We start from the raw sequence: 21,742 nt of genomic DNA, 5'->3' as shown, positions 1-21,742 counted from the left end.
GACTCACCACGTCAAAAATAACGGTCTGGTTCTGAGCTGGCCCCTCGTCTGCTCAGACGCCTGTTTGCCTTGGGGAGGTGGTCTGTGACTCATAGTCTGGGTGCTTTTTCATGGGCACCTGTGTGATCTTTGAGAATTTGTCTCCTAGACATGCCGTCGTTACCCACCCCCTCTGCCATCACTGTTTGATGAGCATCCCTGGGCATTAATCTCCCATCAGACATGCAGACTCAGGCCTGAAAGGCAGTGGTTGTTCTGAGAAAAGTCTTATGTCAAGAGGAGGTTACTGACCACTTGGACACTGTGTCTTTTGAGCTTGCAAGAGTAGCACGCTCACTTCCTGTGTGGGGAACAGAACTTTATTTATTTATTTATTGGATAGAGACTGCCAGAAATCGAGAGGGAAGGGGGAGGTAGAGAGGGAGAGAAATAGAGACACCTGCAACAGTGCTTCACCACTTGCAAAGCTTTTCCCCTGTAGGTGGGGACTGGGGGCTCAAACCCAGGTCCTTGTGCGCTGTTACATGTGCACTCAGCCCAGTGCACGGCCACTCGGCCCCAGAGCTTTTTCTGTTTCTAGACGTTAACTCAGGGCAAAGCTCATGCAAGTGACTGCTGAGTGGCTCAGGAGTAGTCCAGTGTGTCATTCTTTATTCTGAGAGGTGGGGGGAAGAGAGGGAGAGACCCCACAGCACTGCTCCACCATCCATGGGGGTGGGGGCACTCTGTGCTGTCCATGGTGCTGAGAGGAGAGACACCCCCCCACAACCCTGTCTACCCTCCATGGGACTGGCTTCTGTCCATGGTGCTGAAGAGAGACCCCCCCCCACACACACACACACACAACCCCACCCTCCATGGGGCTCCCTGGGTGCTGTGCATGGTGCTGAGAGGGGAGAGACCCCACAACCCTGCCCACCCTCCATGGGGCTCCCTGGGTGCTGTGCATGGTGCTGAGAGGGGAGAGACCCCACAGCCCTGCCCCACCCTCCATGGGGCTCCTTGGGTGCTGTCATGGTGCTGAGAAAGGAAAGACCCCACAGCCCTGCCCCACCCTCCATGGGGCTTCCTGGGTGCTGTCCATGGTGCTGAGAGAGGAGCTGACCCTTCTCCCCCATAGCACCCCTCCATCATTCATGGAGCTCCTGTGTGGTGGGGCATCAAACCTAGGCTTCATGTCTGTTTATGTGGGTGTTCTTCCGAGCAGATGGAGCTGTCTCTCCATCTGTGTAATAGAATGTGGGTGTAAATATTCTCTCCAGTGAAGACCCACAATTCTTCCTTGTTGTTTGCGCCATATCCCTCTTAACTGTCAAAGTAATTCAAGGGCTGGAGAGAGAGCAGCTCCTTATCTCACTGGTAGGACAACATGTGGCTTGCTGTGGTTCCATGGTTCTGAGCTGGCACCACATTGAGGTGATGTTATGGTACCTGGGGCAGCTCTGTGCCTGTGGTGTCTCTCCCTCTCTTGTCTGTCTCTCTGCTGGAAATAAATGACTCCAGAATGGTGAATATGAATGATGCCCCAGTTCTACCAAAAGAAGAAAAGTGAGAATGTATTAACAAGTGAATTTAGTTAAATATTACTGAAAAAAACTTTTTAAAAGTTGAAAGAATACGATCTCTCTCTCTCTGCCCCTCTCTTTTTCTTAATGCTCTTTATATCATTGTCATGAGTGTTTTCAGAGCAGATGGGGCCCAGTATTCAGGGTGGTTTTGAAAGACTGGGTCCTGGTGTATTTGATGATCTAGCAACCTCCGAGTGACCCTGCCTCCTTTCTCTTCCCTCCAGGGCAGCCCGATGGACCCCATGGTGATGAAGAGGCCCCAGCTGTACGGGATGGGCAGTAACCCTCACTCACAGGCCCAGCAGAGCAGCCCGTACCCAGCGGGCTCCTATGGACCGGGCCCCCAGCGCTACCCACTGGGCATCCAGGGTCGGACCCCAGGGGCCATGGGAGGAATGCAGTACCCGCAGCAACAGGTTTGTGCCCACTTCTCCCTGTGTCCACCCTTTAGGGGCACCAGCTTCATGCCTGTCCTATTCTCTGTGTGGGATGGTGAGATGTGGGCTGGGTGGCTGGGTTTCTCTGATGATCTGCATCCTTCCCATGGAGGATGGGCTCGCGTGGAGCGTGGGTGGCCGAGCGGCCTCACCAGCTGTGTTTGGAAACAGCCAGCCATGTTGCCCTAAGGTGACCCTGTCTGTCTTACATGTCTGATGGACGGCTGGCCTTGCCCCACCGTCCTGAGCAGTGACGGGACGGACGTCTTAAGGTGAAGGTTCAGGTCATTCAAAGAATCAGTGTCTGCGAAGAAGGCGTCAGCCTCAGAGACTGAACTCCATGTCTCTCCCATTATGTTGCTTTCACCCCTCCTCAGAGTGTCTGATCCCTCGTTACTTCAGGAGTAGGTGTCTGCCTGTGCTCCACACTGGAGGGTGTGAGGTTTTGTGGTGGTTCTTTACTTATTTTTACTCAAATGAGTGAGTAGCAAAGATAAAGAGACTTGTCAAAGTCTCAGGGCCTGGGAGATATGTCACTGGGTAGGGCGCCTGCCTCCCCATCAGCGTGGCTCAGGTTTGAGCCTGGGTGTCTAACAGCAGGCGCTGGCTAGGCTGTCTCTCTCTTGTTCTGTCTCTTTTCTCTTGTCTTGAGCTGAATGGTAACGTGGTCCAGAGAGGTGAATCGTGTGCTGTAGCCACCACCAGAAAAAGAAAAAAAAAAAAATGAGGGTCCTTAGTGTTTCCAGGTAGCTCATGGTTCCCCCAGGCCCTGGGGTTGTGATGATTGAGGAAGCTTGAAATTCAGAAAAGACCAGATTAGATGCAGACTTGTCAGAGCATTTAGTGACTGGAAGCAGCAGAAAGGCCTATTTATAAATTCCCCTGACCGGCCTCTAGCATCTGGGGGGTGGGTGTGGGCATCACCCTTTCTGGGGTTTGCCTCCTGCCTCCTCTCAAGAAACTCTTCCCAGACTTGGACCGCAAAGAAAAGGGGAAAAAGAACTGGGGAGGTAGCATAGTGGTTGCAGAAAGACTGCCTGGGCTCTGAGGGCCCAGGTCCACCATAATCTAGAGGTGAGCAGTGCTCGGGTTAAAAACAGAAAATCCAATTCTTTCTTCTCTGAAGTGGATTCAGAGGAGGGTTCCCCTCACCGTTTGGGCCTCAGGAGCTGTGTGTTAAATGTCTCAGGTCAACGGCCCCTGAACCCCTTCTTTTAGAGATCAGATACTGTCTCTCCTGTTTCCTGCTGCTGCTCCTCTAGCAAGAGGTTCATCTCCGGGCAGTGGGAGGGAGGGACAGAGGCAGCTCATTCTTTGAATGCTTCCTGCCATTTCCCCGAACGGCTTTTGCTGTTGTCGGGAGTCCTCACCCCTCGTTAATTAAACTCGGCCGCTTCGAATTCGAGCAGCAGCTGCGTACTTAATCGTACCCTTAATTCCCCCTCCTCCCGTGACTCACATCACCCAGCAATGTTTGCTGCCTCGAGCGAGGATGGATTGTTGAGATAACTTGTACATGGCTGAAAAATAAGAATCAAACGGAGACTCTTCTCCCCTCTGTCCCCTCTCCCTTTCATACATTTCGAAGCTAGTTGGTCTTTGATGGAGGCAAGGCCTAGGCAAGCTAGTTGCCAAGGTCCTGACTCTGCGGGCTGGAGAGGGGCTCGCGTGATAGGCATGTGCTCTGCAGGCCTTGTGTGACCCAGGTGCGAATGCTGGCACCACACGGGAGGGAGATGTGATTGCTGTGGTGTCTCTCCCTGTGTCTGAATGAAAGAAAAAGGGCCAAGAAAGAAATCATTCGTGCGGCCACAACTCCACTAACCAAATAGATAAGGTACTGGTTTTCGGGGCCAAGCCATGGTGCACCCAGTTAAACTAGTGCATGTCACCAGGTGCAAGGACCTGGGTTTGAGCCCTGCTCCCCACCTGCAGGGGGACCCATCATGAGCTGTGAAGCAGGGCTGCAGGTGTCTCTCTTCTTCTGTCTCCCCTCCTCAGTTTCTGTCCTATGAAATAAAATAGAAAGAAAAAAAGGAAAAAGTGGCTGCTGGGAGCAGTGTCTTTGTAATGCTGACACCTAACCCCAGCAGTGATAACCCTGGTGGCAGTAAAAATAAATGAATGAATAAAAAAAATATATATATACCAACTTTAGTTGATGACTGGTTTTGTATATTGTCTAAAGTTTTTTTAAAAAATATTTATTTATTTATTCCCTTTTGTTGCCCTTGTTGTTTTATTGTTGTAGTTATTATTGTCGTTGTCGTTGTTGGATAGGACAGAGAGAAATGGAGAGAGGAGGGGAAGACAGAGAGGAGGAGAGAAAGACAGACACCTGCAGACCTGCTTCACCGCCTGTGAAGCGACTCCCCTGCAGGTGGGGAGCCGGGGTTCGAACCGGGATCCTTACTCCGGTCCTTGTGCTTTGCGCCACCTGCGCTTAACCCGCTGCGCTACCGCCCGACTCCCTGTCTAAAGTTTTATGTGATGCTATTACCATAGGATGTGGCCGGGCTGAGCAGCCTCCCTGACCTGGTTTTTTCGTTCGTTTTTGAGAGGGAGGGAGAGGGAGAGAGAGAACAAACTGCCCATGGAGTGGCCCTCTGGTGCTGTCCATGGTGCTTCCATATGATGCTGGAGGATGGACCGCAGGGCCTCACACGTGATACAGCATCAGCTCTCCCTGCTGTGCCACCTGCCGGCCCTCCGGAACGCCCTTTTCAGAAGGTGCTGGTGTTCACGGCAAGCTGCTGGACTTCCCTGTCTTTTCAGCCCAGTGAGTGAAAACCCAGTTACTAGAAGTTTTTGACATTGGCTTACTTTCCGTTCCCACATGAGACGGTGTATGGGGACTGATTACCTGGGAACAGCTTTTCCCACACCCCTTGCCCAGAAGTGCAAAGCTACAAAAGGAAAGTTAGAGGGATGTACACAGACACATAAAGTAACAAGTCTCCTCAGCGTCTTGGCTTTCATGTAGCCTGTTTGGTGCCTGACATCCTTCTGAAATTTAATCGCTGTTGGATTTATTTGAAGGGATCCATTGGCGATTACCCACAAATCATTTCAGTAAAAAATTTAATTAAGATCTTAGATTAGGTATTTTTTCTGCTACCGCAAAGAAATAGCTCACTCTAATTAAGCCCAGATCTTTCCGATAATGGGAGGAGAATGGTGTAAAGAAAGAATGCCTCAGAGTTGAGCTGTCCGACCTCCTACTGAGTTCATCACAGTCGGGGTTGAGTCCACACTGCCCGTTCTCCTGTGGCTAGGAGGGAGCTCTGAAATACAAGCTTTCGGTTTTGAAATTTGAAAGCCTAGAAATAATCTCGAATGTGCGTTTGTCCCAGTGTAACAGCAGGGCACACCTTCCTTCAGGTTCTCTGCCAGATTCTCATGATCAGAATTAGCACGGCCTGATGAGTAACTTTGGGGTGGAAAAGCAAGTAGCTGAGCTCTCGGGCAGAGGCTGCTAGGGTTCCTTCACCCTGGCTTTCCGGCCTGTGGTCTTCGGTGAGGAATTTTGCCAAGGAGTCGCTTCCTATAGGGACTTGAGGTCACCAACCCATTTGTTGGCAGAGCAGTGTCCTGCACAGTGATTGGCTGCCGCTGCGGTCCATCTCCTCGGCCCGGCCGCTCCTGCTTCTGGGGGTTGAAAGCGAATAATAATGCCATTAAGTGTTTGGTGAGTGGACACCACCACCTGGGCACGGCGTTACTTTGGTCGCCAGCCTCCAAAAGCTTCCCGTGTTTGCTTTGTGAACCTCTAATGAGCCGCGTCCAGCCCATTTAATACTGCTCGGCTCTCCCTGCAAAGGATTCAAATGCAGGAATTCCAGTTTGTCAAGTGAGTTGCCCACTCACCAGCTGAGTTTAGCGCTAAGTCTTCCTGGGCTCAGCGGTCACAGTTTGCTTCCTGGCCGGTGCTCCACTCCTGTGACAGGAATCTGGAATGAGGGCTCCTTCAGAAAGAACAACGGACAAGACTGAGCAGAGCTGGTGGCACCGTTTACTAGCTGTCACGGGGGGTGGGGGGCTGGCCCCTTGGGAGTACCATGCTGGCATTAACCTCACCATTCTTCTTTTCTCTTTTATCAGTATATTCTAAAATATTAATTAATTAATTAATTAATTGGAGAGACAGTTTGAGAGGATAGGGAGAGAGATAGAGAGATACTTGCAGCCTTTCTTCACCCCTCATGAAGCTCTCCCCATGGTGGGGACTGTGGGCTTGAACCCTGGTCCTGTGCACATGGTGACATGTGCACTCAACCCTGTGTGCTACCTCCCAGCCCCCAACTGGACCCCCCCCCAGCATACACACACATACTCCAGGTAGTCATATGGCCAAATGGATTAATTTTGCACACTGCCCCTCCCTCAAAAAAAAAAAAAATCTAGTCTCTGGGGTTTTTACTGAGCCAAGGGGGAAGTGAATTTTCTCTGCCTCTGCAGAGAATTTTCTGCCTTAAGGCTCGTGGCATTCAGAGCTGGGGGTGGTTAACAGAAGTACCCTGGCTGATTTCCTCATAGGGTTCCACAGAGGAGGCAGTCCTGAAGGCTGAGACTCAGAAGACTTACAAACTCAGGCGCCGAAGTATCTGCTCTTGGATCGGGGAGTAGGTGCTCCAATGTTTTGGTTCACTCTCCAGGGCCTTCCTAATCACAGGCAGAGGGGACGGGAGTGGGGGGTGGGGGGAGTTGCCTCTGACAGCGTGCTTGGGGGGAAAAGAAAAAAGAAAAGGCTCTTCGTGGAGAATTAAGAACAGCCCCGAAGGATGGCTTCCCCAAGCTTAGTTTTATTTCTTTGTGTCAGGAAGGTTTCATCTACGAGATACTTCCAAAGTTATCAGCATCACCTGGCTGATTGGCTAACTGCCCTCCCTGCAAACATTTATGTGATCTGATGCCTGTTTGAGAGGGAAAGTGGGCAGAATGGAGACTCAGGTTCACGCAGGCATTTATAATTGGAAGATAGGATTTTTCTTTTTCATTTCTTTTTTAAATATTTATTGTCACTACAGTCATTTGTCTCCAGATTTAGAATGATCTAAATTGTCTTTTTTTATATATATTTATTTTTATTTATTTATTCCCTTTTTGTTGCCCTTGTTGTTTTATTGTTGTAGTTATTATTGTTGTTGTCGTTGTTGGATAAGACAGAGAGAAATGGAGAGAGGAGGGGAAGACAGAGAGGGGGAGAGAAAGACAGACACCTGCAGATCTGCTTCACCGCCTGTGAAGCGACTCCCCTGCAGGTGGGGAGCCGGGGTTCGAACCGGGATCCTTACTCCGGTCCTTGTGCTTTGCGCCACCTGCGCTTAACCCACTGCGCTACCGCCTGACTCCCTCTTTTTCATTTCTAAAAATGCTCCAGTATTGTGAAGACCTTTGAAGCCCTAAGAGTACAGACTCATCATTTTGAAAATGGTCGTGGAAGAATTAAACAGAAACGAGTCATTTTCATGAAGGTGATCCCTCTGATCTCATGGCTTTAATCTAAATAAAAGTGAGTTAAAAGTGGGATACACTGAGAGAGACTTTGAAAATCAAAAGGCGTTCCAGTTCGTGTCTTTATGTTCCACATCCTTCGCTATGTGCTCTCTAAGTAAAATATTTATTTCAGCACATAAGCATTTTATTTGGTCCCATCATAACAGCCAACACACTTTTTCCAATGCAAATGTTTATTTTGGCAGCGGATGTTTCTAAAAAGAGACAAACACTAAAATTGTTGGGCGAAAGTAAATGTTTTCTTTTGTGTGATTAAGGCAGCCAAGTAAGTTCTGGGATTCCCACCTGCATTCCTTTATGTTGTTCTGTTTTGGTTAAAAAAAAATATATATATATATATATATATATATATATATATATATATATATATATTTGGTTCTCTCGAATAGAATTGAAATTATGTTTGGATATACTTTAGCCCGTTCTCGTCTGGATAGACTTTAAACAGTATCTCTGGAAAGTAACCATGAGAGGGGACAGGGAAGGCTGGCTAAAGATGTTGCCAGAGGATCTTTTGTTTCTTGGCTTGTTTGTTTTGTTTTTTTAAATGTGAAATACTTGTTTACACTCAGTTTCCAAATCGAGAAATCAGGACCTAATTTGGGTCTTAGAATGGGTGCCAAGAGTCACTTTTACATTAAAACTGTCAGCTGCTGCTGCTTCTTTTTTTTTTTTTCTTTTTCTTTTTAAATCACATTTTGAGGGGTTAATTCTTTACGGTTGTTGGCACATGGGTACAGTTTCTCATCTCTCCATGATAGGTGTCTGCAAGAGACACCTCCACCCCCAACTTGGGTCCTTTTCCACCATCCTGCACCAGGACCCCGACTCCTCCTTCACCTCCTCCCTGCCCTTCTTTTCGCAGAGTCCTTCGCTTTAGTGCTATACACCTCACCCTATTCCAAGTTTCACCGTGTATTTTCTTCTTCGGTCCTTGTCCCTTAAGTCCTACCTCTAAGTGAGATCATCTGGTATTTGTCCTTCTCTTTGGGGCTTATCTCACTGAACATAACTCCTTCAAGTTCCATCCAAGATGGGGACTCTCAGCTTCTTCATAATTCACCCCCACCCATAACTAGACACCTGGACCCCCCTCCCCCGCCCCCCAGCATTCTGCGGTCGCGAGCTCACTCTCCCTGCACAGTCAGTGGTGTATCAAACCCACCTTAGCCGTGGATCCATCTGCGGACGTGTAAACAAGCCGGGTCAAGGCAGACGTTTTGGCAAGGGAGCTAGTGGCTGCTGTGAGCTCTCCTTCTCTAAGTTGTTTCCAGTCTTTGTGCAATGCACACCTTCCCTGCCCAGAGACGGGGAGCCAAGCTGCTTTGCCTGCACACCTGAGGTAGTTGGCGGCCTCTCAGGAGCGTGCAGATTTGTATAAATAACGGCCTTTTTGTTGGCCGTGCTTTGTCTTGCTTGCCTCACTTATTCTTCATCCCCAAACACGAAGGTATTTAAGGTTTCCCAACAAAGCGAGCTCACACCTCCTATTTCTGCTTCCGAGCTAGCTAACAGATGCTGCTGCCTTTGATGCCAGAGTTCCCTTTAGAGGGAGTTTGGACCAAGAAGAGACTTTTTTTTTTTGCAGAGATCGCAGATATGGTAGTTTCATTTGCTCCTCCAAGTTTGAATTTCTGGGTGACTTCATTGGTCTCATTTACTTGTTCTGTGGTAGTTGGGTTTGAAACATTTAATGTGACATTCTTAGCAGAGATTCTAGGGAGTGAGATCCCATTTCATAGCAAATATACTTTTATTTATTTATTTATTTATTTTAAATCTTGAGCCTTTTTTCTTCCCCTAACAATGCAAGAAGACTAGGTTGTACACTTAAAAGCTTAATGAGATGATGTGAAGGAGTTTCTCTTTTAGTTTGGAAAATTACAGTAACAAGTTTGTCTGGTGATGCTTCTTTTTCTGTGAGCACAGTAACTCACATGCTTCCTGATACTCTTTTTGTGAAATATTTTGCATATTTATTGGACACAGTTAGATGTCGTATGCTTTACATTGGTTTGTTCTAGCCCTCCCCCGCCAAGAGAATTGGATGAGTCCTGTTAATTTCGAGGGCCTGCTTGGCCCCGCCCCAAGGAACCCCGGGAGAGGGTTCCTGAGTCCGAGAGTTCCTGAGTTCCTGAGTTCGAGAGTTTCAGGGTTACAGAGTAAGAGAGAGTTCCACAGTGGAAGCGTTTCAGAGGGTTCCCAAGTACTAGAGTTCGAGAGTTCCTGAGTTCCAGAGTAGAGTTCCAGAGTTCCAGAGTTGGAGAGTTCCTGAGTTCAAGAGTAAGAGAGAGTGTTTGTGCCGCCGAAAAGAGACAGCAGAGTTCTGTTTGGTGATTAGTTTGTCTTAGTTTATGAATCGTTGTTCCTGAATAAAGAAATACAGCTTCCCTGCCCAGCCGTTGTCCCCGCGTCTCTGTTCACCACCGCGAAGCTAACCCGCCCGACCGGAGCCTCCGAAATTTAACAACAGTTAGAGTAAAATTGAGAGGGGAGGGAGAGCTAGAGAAGGAGAGAGAAATACTTGCAGCACTGCTTCACCACTTGTGAAGCTTCCCTCCTACAGATAGGGACCAGGGGCTTGAACCTGGGTCCTTGAGCACTGTAACATGCACTCAGGAGAGTGTGCCACTGCCTGATCCCTCTTACCAGATACCCTAAAGATTATCTACTGGGGGTGCTGGTGACTTGTGCTGTGTTTAACACATACTCTTGCATTCTATGGATTTTATACATCTAGGTATCTATTAAACTTGTCTGTTCTCTTGATGTGTATTTAATTATTATTTTCATGGTGCTGGGATCTCTCTCGTGTGCATGAATCCGCTGATCGCAGGTCGACCTTTTTATTCTTTCTGTTTGAATTAGAGGAGTGAGGGAGACTTCACAGTGATGGAGCATCTTTCTGGCTGCACAGCTTGAACCCAGGCCATGTGCACAGCAGGCTGTGAAGCCCGGACAGTGCACATTTCTGGTGCGTTTGGGTGGTCTTCCCGTCACCAAAGAAACATTCAATCTTATATTCAGGCTTGTTGTTGTTGTTGTTTTTACTTATTTTTTAAATTTTTATTTTGCCAGAGCCCCATTCAGCTCTGGCTTATGGTGGTGCTGGGTGTTGAACCTGGGATCTTTGGTGCCTCGGGCATGAAGGACTTTTTACTTAACCATTATACAACCTCTCCAGACCTCAGACCCAGGCTCAGTTTTTAACAACTCCACCAAGCCTGTCAGATTTGGGTAAGATCAGCCAGCCACATCCTCTCCCTGCTCCCTGAGAAACACAAGTGTAGCAGTTAGGGGTGCTCAGCACCAGCAGAAATAGCACACTGCTGGTCCTCTTGGCCAGGCAGGGCAGCCCCCCAGGAGGCAGAAATCCACAAGGAAAGCCAAGTGCTCAGAGCCAGGCCCTGAGCCCCAGGAATGCTCGGCCTCTGGAGTCTGATCTGGGGGCAGGGCTGGCTGCACAGACCTGGACCTCTCTCGGCTTGTCTCCCACACGAGGGAGTCAGAATGCAGTCTCTCCCAACTTGGACACAAAAAGTAACTGTGCCTTTTTCTCTTAGCTTCAGATTTTAGAGCCATGGCTTCTGAGAGTTCAGTCTGATGAAATCATTATGGGTTGCCTGCTGTCAGGCAGGCTGGACTCTTATAAGTGTTAATCCAAACTCTTTAAATTTCCTGACCCATGATAAATGATTTAGCTTTATTTGTTCTCTGGCTCCCTTTAAAAAAAAAAAAAAATCTTCCCCACCAAGAGTTATCACTGGGGCTCAGTTCCGGACCCACATGTCCACTGCTTCTGGCAGCCTTCCTTCTCCCTCTTCTTTTTCTTCCCTTTCTTCCTCTTCCCCTTCTCCTTCTCCTTCTTCTTTTTTCTTTTTTTTTAACTTTCTATTTTATTTGATAGGACAGAGAGAAACTGAGAGGGGAAGGGGAACTAGTGAGGGAGAGAGAAAAGTAGACACCTGCAGACCTGCTTTACCACTTGTCAAGCCTTCCCCCTGCAAGTGGGAACCAGGGACTTGAACCCATGTCCTTGCTCACTGTGATGCGTGCTCACCTGGCCCCCCATCTTCCTGTCTTAAAAAGGCCTATTTAGTTTGAGCGACAGGGACCAGTGGCTTATGTGGTATGGAAGAATCAAACCCAGGGCCTTTGGTATGCAAGTCGCACACTCCACGACTGGGCCTTCCGCCTGGCCACAGTTATTATTTCAGACTTCGCCCCCCTGAATAAACAGGATACCCTTTAGAGAAAGCCGACATTTCTCTACTAGCAAGAAGCTTTCCCAGGTGGGGGAACATTTAGATCCATGAACCAGGGAGATATTTCCCAAGAGTGTAGCCTTATATTGGACTCATGTAAAAGTCAGCGTCTATTTATGAAAAGAGAAACCAGCCTTTAAACGTGACATTTTTAGTTCTCCAGCAGTGAGGCTGCTACACTGAGCCTTCAGTTCTTAGGAGATCTGATTTTCATTGGCTTCTGGGGTGGTGGGAACACTTCTCTCAGCTTAGCTTCCAGGATGGTGTGTTGGAAGCAGATTGTTACACTGGTTGTGCAGTTGCTCACAATGTCAAGTTATAAGACTAGCTACACATAGGTAGTGCACAAGAACGGAGGATTGAGTCCTGGCAGCGCCTCGTTGGAACGCCACCACAGGAAGACAGTTTCCTAAGTAGTGAGTGGAGCAGTGCTGTAGTGTCTTGCGTCTCTTTGTCTGGATCTGAAATTAAAAGGAAGTTAAGAGGCCTCTGGAAGCAGAATCACATTAGCTGCGAGTCCCTGAGCACTGTCAGCTTCATCGTTAGGGGACTGGGGGGTTCTGATGCCCCCCCCCCACTTCTCATGGCCTCCATCCAGCCCTTGTGATAACAGTAGTGGCCGAGGTGTGCCAAGGCGCTGCTTCACAGAGGGGTGGGGCAGCCCGGTTCTGGCTGATGGTGGTGCTGGGGACTGACCCCGGGAGCCCAGAGCCTCAGACAGGAGAGTCTCTGCAGAACCATTACTCTGCCTCCCAGGCCGTAGAAAGTGGTCGGTCTCCCTTCCATCCGTCCTTCCATCCTCCCTTCCTATCTGCAGCCCTCTCATTAAAATAAAAGTGAATAGGGGCCAGGTGGGCGCACCTGGCTGAGCGCACATGTTACAGTGCAAAAGGACCCAGGTTCGAGCCCCTGATCCCCACCTGCAGGGGGAAAGCTTCATGAGTGGTGAAGCAGGGCTGCAGGTGTCTCTCTGTCTCTCTCCCTCTCTATCTTACCCTCCCCTCTCAATTTCTGGCTGTCTCCTATCCAATAAATATATAAAGCTAATGTAAAAAATTAAATAAATAAAGTGAATAAACATTTTAAAAAATTCTAGTTCCTGTTGCTTAGCACAGGTAGATGCTGGGAGGAGGGCCTCCCCTGAAATAGCCCACCAACCTGGAATGCCCTGCTTTCGGATCTTGGGGAGAATGGACTATCACAAGCAGGTCTTTGTTCCCATGATGCTGTGCGGAGGAAGCTGGGCTGTGAGGACCAGGCGGACAGGGCTGGCTGTGTGTGTGATTCTGTTTTTTTGTTTGTTTGTTTGTTTTTGTCCCCAAGGCTATTGCTGGGGCTCGGTGCCTGCACCACACGAATCCACTGCTCCTGGAGACCGTTTTTTCCCTTTTGTTGCCCTTGTTATTCCATCATTGTTGTGGTTATTATTGTTGTTGTTAGGATAGGACAGAGAGAAATCGAGAGAGGAGGGGAGACAGAGAGGGGAGAGAGAGATAGACACCTGTAGATCTGCTTCACCGCCTGTGAAGCGACTGACTCTCCTGCAGGTGGGGAGCCGGGGGCCTAAACTGGGGTCCTTACACAGGTCCTTTCACTTCGTGCCATGTGTGCTTAACCCGCTGCGCTACCGCCCGGTTCCCAGTGTGTGATTCCGTTGATAACAGTCCCTGTACCAAGCTTCAGAAGTGCATCTCTGTGGTCTGGACATTGTCACTCTTGCATGCTGCCTTTTGCTCTGCCACCATTTGGGGCTTATTGGCTTTAGAGCATCAATAAGGTCTTTGATAGTTTGCTGATACAAATGTCCCCAGATGCTTACAGGAACCAGGTGTGCCTGGGGTGGGGCTCAAAGCTTCTGAGGAGACCTGGATCCTGTAGGGGACCTTTGCTGGGTTGGAGAAGAGAACTCGGGGACACTTTGTTCAGTTCACTGAGGTTTCTAAGGGAATCTTTCTTGCAAACTCTGCGCATTCTAACTTGCATAGGCATAGAGCCTATTATTATTATTTGTTATTATTATTATTCATGTATGTCCAAGTTTTCCTTTCATCTCTGCTCACTTTAGTGCTTTGCTGGATCAGCTCAGAAAGTAGCAGGGCTCGTACTGAGGAGCTGCCTGGGTCCCCTTTGGCTTTTAAGAAGAGAAACTGTCCACATTCTGGATCTTTTTATGTAGCCAGTTGGGGGGGGGGGGCAGGCGGACCAAGAACGGAGCATGTCTCTAAACACTGCCGCAGCAAGGAGGCCCTTTAAACGTGGGCCGTGGTTTCTGTGAATGTCCTGCGCCGCTCCGTCGGAGATGATGCCAAACTGCCCACATGGTGCCATCACAGCACTTCTGAGACTGCTGATTTGTGCCAGAGAGATGAAGAGCCAGCACTGCATCCTAACCTGGTCCTGGGTCCCACTTTCATATTGGACAGTGCAGTCAGTACTCAGAGCTTTTGTTCTAGTCTGCGGTGAGTGAGGTGTTCGAGGCTGTGGAGATACACAGCGAAGCTGAATTTAGAACAACTCGCATTGCGGATTTGCCCCCTCAAGTGAGCTTACGAGTTGATGTCTACGTTCAATTCTGACCTCTGCTTCTGCGTTATTTGTTTATTTATTCATTCTACCAGAGTACAGCTCAGTTCTGGCTAGCGGTGGTTGGTAAGAGTCGAACCTGGGACTTTGGCACCTCAGGTATGAAAGCCTCTTGCACACCATTACGCCCTCTCCCCAGCCCATGACCTCTGCTATTTTATGCAAAGCAATGGTATTACAGATCTGCCCCCTCCCAGTTTTTCTAATGATTGCTGGGTTTTACCAGTTATTATCGCCCCGATAGAACGCCGTGTAAGGTGGCTTTTCCTGTCACCCAGAGTTGCAGGTTCTCACTAGACATGTTTTAGAACTGAAAAGGAGGAGACGTCTGTTCATTTCTGCTCAGCAGGTCTGTTGAATTCACTCTGTGTGAAGAATTTCCTTTCCATCATCACGTTTTCTCCCTTTCATTATTTTGTTTTTGAAGCACTCCCCCCCCCCCAACTTCAGTATCACTTTATTAAACAAATGCTGGCCCACACGACTGTTGTTGTCACAGGGCCCGTTTCCACACTGTCTCCAAGGCGTGTCGGTACCTCTCACCCTCCACCCAACCATCACCAGATGATCTTAGATGCCCCTGTCTTCCCTCAACATCCCTCCCTTTCTCCTTCTGAGCCCCCAGATCTGCTACAGCAGACCACATCCATCAAGGTCTCACTTTGTCTTGCGTCACGCTTTTGTTCTGAGGTCCCCTCCGTGATGAAGACTGTCCAGTGTCCCTCCTCCTCTTCCTGATTTCGCTCAGCGTGACTCCCTCCTGCGCTGTCCATGCTGTAGCAAAATAAAAGACTTCATCCATTCCTAGAGCTGGGAGGTGTTTCATGGTGTGTATAAACCACAACGTCTTGAACCTCTCACTGCCCCTCCTCCCCCGGAGTGCTTCCAAATGCTGTTTTTGTAAGCCGTGAGCGTAGACAGGCAGAGATCTTTCTACGAACGTCCACCCACATGCTCGGCAGTCACTACAAGATGTGCCCCTGGCCTCACGAGGTGAGGGCAAGTCAGGTGCTTGAAGCCCACAGCCACCCACGACCCGGGTTCGGTGATGTCTTTTAGAGGCGAATCGATGCAGGGTGAGGGGTCTTGTCCTGACTCTGCCGGGAGAACGGACTCCTACAAATCCTGGTGAGCCCTCCGGTCCACTCCCCTGCCACTTAGAAAACTCAGATGACTCGGTGTTCTGACCGTGTCATCACATGCGCCTCCCTCAGACACCCTGACTGGTCAGGCGTGCTGGCGCCACCCTGCGAGCTCACTCCCGGGGTGATTCTGGAGCCAGGAGGTAGCTCAGGCGTCGAACAGGGCTTTCAGGCCCAAGGTCCCAGAGTCCATCCCAGGGACTGTGTCCTGGAGCTGGAAGTCTCTCTCCCTCTCTCCTCTCTCTCTCTCTCTCTCCCTCCCTCCCTCTCTCATATAAAGATAAGGAAGCGAATATTTTTTAAAACCACACTGCAAAGGAGTCTAGTGCCAGCATTAGCCAGTTTTCTCTCCATGGACTTGCTTTTGTCCACCGATGTTTGCAGCTTTCTTTCGTGATACTGTGTTGCTCTTTCTTCATGGGTGGCCTTGCTGGGGACAGTTCCACCGGTCTCTGCCCTGGTGGGTCTGTTCTCTAGTGTCCCTCACCTGTATTTCCTTAAGTCTTTGGCCTTCACTGCTTTTCCCATGGGGGGAGGCGGGGTTGTAAAGTCCACATCTACGAGGGCTGTGGCTACAGGAAGCCAGGGAGCTCTTCTGTGTACAACTTTGTCTGCAGAGGTGCCCATGGCTGACAGGGCCAAGCATTTGTCATCCTCCCCTGCTACCCAAATAACTCAGGATATGTGGAGGTTGGATGGGGGTGCATGCAGTGTGTGTGTGTGCAGATACGTGTGTACACGTACGCAGACACACACACACACACACACACACACACACACACACACACACTTTTCCATGGATTGTTCTCCACGGTGGACCTGACATCCGCAGGTAGGAAACCTCTGAATTTCTAGCAGGAGTGGGATACAGATTGGGTGGGAGTGTGTGGGGGATCTTTGAATTCTCCCTTCCAGACATCCTACCCAGTGCCCCCCTCTCTCTGCCACCCTCTGCTTCCCCACCCGTGTGGGGTCCCCTCTTTAATTAGCTTTTGTCTTAGCTTCTCACCTAGAACAAATTAAAACTTTAATTATCACTTGTCTCTCTGCTTTGCTCCTTCCCCAAATCCAATGACCTCTCTCACCCTTTCTCATTTCATCTCCTCTCATCTCATCACGGGCTCTCATTGTGGACTTTGCCTGTCAGGACATCCCTTGACTGCAATTGTGTGAGGGTCCAGAGAGAGGCAGAGATGAACTTGTGCTGAATCAGACCCATCTGCTGGGAATCTGCCTCACTCAGGGAGGCTGTGTGTTCAGCCCAACCCTCTGGTCTCAGGGTGACCTTCCAGGGCCTACTCCCTGATGATGTGCAGCTGTGTTGGTGGCTGGACAATTTGCGGACTCAGAAGAAGCCTGTGAATAGGAGAACGCGGAGGCTCAGCAGGGAACCTGGCCCGAGGAGTCCTGGGGTGTTCTGGGTTGGCCTTTGTTTAGGGGAGCTGGGAAAAGCTTTCTGGGACTCAGGAAGCAGCTCAGAGTAAAGGCTCTCCCAGCCGTATTGATGGAAGGAAGGGTTTATGTAGGAGAGAGGCAGGGAGGGGAGAAAGCTGTACCCCACCCCTGTCATAGACACCCCAGGATGGGGGGGGGGGCAGGAGCTGAGTGTCACTGAGAGAGGTGACAGCAAGGAAACAGACTTGGGGATTCATGGCAGGTGTGTCCAGGATTCCCCTCCCCTCCATTCCAAGATCACGCTACTTAGGAAACGTTTGAATACAGATTACCATGCGCGAGGACCTGGATCTGAGCTCCCACTCCTCACCTGAAGGGAGGAAGCTGCAGAAGCCTTGAAGCCGGTCTGCAGGTGTCATTCTCTGTCCCTTTGTACCTCCCCCTCCCAAGTGTTTACGATTTGCAGGATCTGCCCGGAGGTGGACTCCATGAGGTCTTCCTCCATCAGAGAAGACCCCCATCCCCACCCACAGGCCTACCACAGGTCCCCTTCCACCCAAGAGCTGAGTCTGTTTACAGAGGGAAGGAGTGCGACCAACTCAGGAGGCAGACTTGCACACCTCAGCCCCCAAAGGAAGTAAAGCGCCGCTCACTTCTGGCAGAAGACATCGTTGTCTTACGTCCTTGTTGTCGGCCAACTGCTAGAGCTTCCTGCTGGGTCCCTGGCTCCCTAGCCCACTCCATGAAGTGTGGTAGCATGATCTAAGAATGCTCCGTCACTCTGTTATGCTCTCGCTGTGTCTGGGCTCTCCCGCAGCCCCCTGCCCAAGGCCCAGCTCCAGAGTTACATGTATGTCCCATCCAGCACGCCACCGCTGGGGGCCCAAGAAGCCCACCATTGTCCCAGGGCTAACAGGAAGGGCAGGCAGGGAGGCGGCTGTGTGAGGAAGCAGAAAGCAGGGCCCTGGGTGCCCAGGGCTGTTGGTGTGACGGCCATATGGCCTGGCAGCATTTCCTCCTCTCCTCTCCCCTCGTTCTGCCCACTTCCCATCAGCCTGGCCAAATGTTCTCCCTCAGAAAATACCGACTGAGACTCAGGCTGGCTCAGGAGAAAAACGCTTAGGTGAGAACCTCCCACCTGGCTGCAGGGGGACGGGAGGGAGGTGTCCTTCCACCAGCAGCTCTTGCTGCCTTGGTGGCTGGCCCTGGCCCCCTTCTGTTAAAAATACCCCCGCGGTGTGGTCTTGCCAACTGGCCCCTGGCCAGGCTTTTTATAGCCTTGTCTGTACTGAAAGGGAGGAAGCTCAGCCCTGGGGAGAGGGTCTCCTGTCTCAGAGCTGCTGCCCCTGCCACCCCCAGACAGCACACACGGGTAACCCCACATGCCTCCCCTCGGCCGGGCCCCTTGGTGAGACTTGCAAAACTCACCCAAAAGACAACTTTGCTGTCCACCTCCCTCCCCTTCCTTTATTTTTGAAGCCTGTTGTACCATCTGCCCGGAGTGACTTCGCCTCAAAGTACATACACTTTCCACTAATTAGTCAAGCACCAGGTTCCCGGAGAAGCACGCTAGTTAAATGTCACCAACTTGGGGACATTTGGTCCTCAGTTTGGCTCTTCTGTGTCCAGTGGTGTTTTTTTTATTTTTTTATTTTTTCCAAGACTGCGTCCAGAATTCCTTGGGAGTGTGTCCGCCCCTTTCTGTTTGTCTGTCCATCTGTGACTCTTCAATCACTGCTTAGCTTTTTCTGGACGTTTCACTTCTCTCCCCTGTTCTTCGGCCGGTCTTCTCCCCACTGGTCCTTAGAAAGCTGCATCTTATTTCTGTTTCCTTCTCTCCCTGCTGTCTCTCTCGGTTCCTGTTTGGAACATAAAAACCGTGGGGTTAACGTCCTAAACATCCCCGGCATGTTGCTCTCACTTCATTATGAAGCGCGTCCAAGGAGTTTGGTGGAGTGAGGAATGAGGTTGCTGAATGCTGAAAGAGTCACTTCCAGGCCCTGCCCTCGCTGACCACCTTACTCGGCCTCTCGGTCCTGAGTAACAGTCCCCTCACTTTCCTCCTTCCCCACTTCCTCATGCCGCTTGAGAGAAAGGGAAAGAGAGAATAAGACAAATATTTGTGTGGGTTCGGGGGGATGGGGGCCTATTTGCTTTTCTGTAGCTCTTAAGGAGCATGGTGGCTGTCCGTTGTGAGTGGTGTGTGTGTGTGTGTGTGTGTGTGTGTGTATGTGTGTGTGCGCGCATGCACGTGCATGGCCCAAAGACAGGAAGCCGTGTCATTGGCTCTGGCGCTGATGGCCAAGGGACAGTCAGTCATTCACCTTCCTGTATGAGAGGCAGTGAGGGTGCACTGCTGGCAGAGCACAGACTCATATGTCAAAGCTCCTGGTTCAGTCCCAAGTAACTGTTAGCATGTGCCTACATTGCTGCTCTGGGTGTCTGTGCCTCCTCTCTCTCTCTCTCTCTTTCTCTCTCTCTCTCTCTCTCTCGCTCTCTCTCTCATGCAAAACTGTCTCCTACGATATTAATGAATTACATCTTTAGTGAAATGCAGGAGAGCACTGGGTTTCCTGAATGGCTCCTGTCTATCTTGTGACACCATTGAGTCTCTCTCTCTCTCTCTCTTTCTCTCTCTCTTTCTCTCTCTTTAACCAGAGCACTGCTCAGCTCTGGTTTATGGTAGTGCAAGGGACTGAACCTGGGACTATGGAGCTTCAGGCATGAGAGTCTGTTTGCATAACCACTGTGCTCTCTACCCCCACCCCTGATGTGGACTTTGTGCAGGGCACAGGATGTCTCTCTGCCTGGGGTGTGTCTGTATCCACTGCTGTGGCCCCCCCTGAGCACGTATGCCCAGGCCCAGGGCTGCCTTACCGAGGGTATCTTGTCTTGTTTACAGCTGCCTCCAAGCTGACCCTGTTTACATTCCAGGCTGTGTGTGTAGCTGTAGCCCTTCTGTTTTAAATCCTTCTGTCCTTTCCTTTTCCAGAAAGAAGTTCATGGCAGGCTGGTGGGGGCACTGGGTGGTGGTGCATACATTATCATACACACGGACCCAGGTCCCCACCTGCAGGGGGGGAGCTTCACAAATGGTGAAGCAGGGCTGCAGGTGTCTCTTTCTGCACCCCCCTCTGTCTTCCCCCCTCCCGATTTCTCTGTTTCTATCCAGTGAGAGAGACAGACAGACAGACAGACAGACAGAGAGAATTGGGCACAGTGCTGGACCCGTGTGTGTTGAGGTTGGAGTCTGCTTGTCTTTTCAGACCACGTATGTGTGTATGCACCATTTCATCCTTATATGCATATGTGCATGCCCTTTTCCTGCCTTACAATTTTTTAAATTTATTTCTCACTTTGGATAAAGGCAGAAATTGAGAGGGGAGGGAGAGATACCTGCAGCCCTGCTTCACTGCCTGTGAAGTCTGCCCCCTGCAGGTGGGGACCAGGGGCTTGAACCTGGGTCCTTGAGCACTGTAGCATGTGCGCTCAGCCAGGAGCCCCAGTGCCTGGCCCCTGGATTGGAAACATGCTCACCTTGATCCCCGTGCACTGCAGACAGCCCCTGCATGTCTCCTGTTATGGCTGTGCTGGCTGTGCTGTGCTGTGGGTTTAGTCGTGCTGAAGAGGGGAGGCAGTTGTTGTCTTGTGAGTCTGTATTTGCTAGATGAGTTAGAAGCGAGACTGACAGGCCGGAGTCCAAACTTCAGCCTTTGTAATGGGAGAAAGCGGCCCGAGAGCCCAGCTTCGGCTGTGCTATTTAAGGAGTAATCTTCCGTTTTATTTTCCGGAAGTAAGAGTACTGGTAGGCCGTAGTTTGGGGTCAGGGGGACAAAATCAGGATTAATTTTTGCCTGGAAATAGAAATGTTTATCTGTCAGTTTTTTGTTTTTTTTTTTTCATTTGGTTTTTGATTTGCAGCTGAAAAAGCAAGCCTGCCTTGAACTTTGACTGGAGTTGGTATATTGCACCAAAGTAAAAGACTCTGGGGTAGTGGGGCGGGGGAGAGTTCAGGTCCTGGAACAGGATGGCAGAGGACCTAGTGGGGGTTGTATTGTTATGTGGAAAACTGAGAAATGTTATGCATGTACAAACTATTGTATTTACCGTCAACTGTAAGATATTAATCCTCCAATAAAGAAATAATAAGAATAAAAGAAAATGCTAGAAATCAAACTTTAGAAAAAAATACTAGAAATCAAAATTCAGAAGGAAAAAAAAAAAGAGAGAGAGAGAGAGAGAGAAAAGGCCTGCCTTTACATGAGCAGAGTTGAAAGCATTTCCGGCTTTGCCTGCAGTTGGCAACAGGAGATTATTGAGCCGCTAAGCAGAGTCCACCGGTATGGGCGCTCACACCAGTGGACACCAGTGGACACCAGTGCAGATCTGCATCTTCAGCGTGTTAGGAAACTTCTTGGTGCTCACGACTTGCCTCTGAAGTGGGGTGGAGTCTGCGGTCAGAGCGCTCACGCAGCTAAAGCCTAGCAAGGGGGCAGTGTCTGTCTGTCAGTGATTTATTCCTCACTGCCCTCTGCAAAGCGCTCGGGAAATTTGAGAGTTTCTCATTCCAGTCAGCTGGAGATCGGACTGGAGTGAGAAGACATCAGTGCCTGAAGGGGTAGACAGTGATGTGAGGGAGAAGAGGCCAGTGGAACTTGCAAGCAGCCTTGTCTATAGCCTTAGAGGAGAATCATTTTTGAAAACGGGGTGCTGGGGAATGAACTCGGGGTGTCACGTATGCTCAGCATTCCTGGGGTGCCTCCCTGGCCCAGTTTTGGAGAGGAGAGAAGGGGGCTGGGAAGGATAGCACTGAAGCTTCCTTCAGGGCCGTGCAG

The 21,742-nt window shown here is 50.0% G+C and overlaps 1 protein-coding gene across 6 annotated transcripts in view; it reads left to right on the top strand.

Annotated features, from left to right (window-relative positions):
• Window positions 1–1,795: 1,795 nt before the first annotated feature.
• Window positions 1,796–21,742, top strand: part of ARID1B (AT-rich interaction domain 1B) — a 301,939-nt gene continuing 281,992 nt past the window's right edge. For all 6 annotated transcript variants that reach the window (XM_060205256.1, XM_060205257.1, XM_060205255.1 and 3 more), the window contains exon 1: window positions 1,796–1,984. In XM_060205256.1, the coding sequence (XP_060061239.1) occupies window positions 1,802–1,984 (183 nt within the window). In that variant the 5' untranslated portion in view covers window positions 1,796–1,801. The remainder of the gene's footprint in view (window positions 1,985–21,742) is intronic.

The sequence above is a fragment of the Erinaceus europaeus genome, chromosome 13, assembly GCF_950295315.1.
Source record: "Erinaceus europaeus chromosome 13, mEriEur2.1, whole genome shotgun sequence".
In the NCBI taxonomy this organism is placed as follows: domain Eukaryota; kingdom Metazoa; phylum Chordata; class Mammalia; order Eulipotyphla; family Erinaceidae; genus Erinaceus; species Erinaceus europaeus.
Note: the sequence above shows the minus strand (reverse complement) of the source record. Positions and strands in the feature narration are given on the sequence as shown.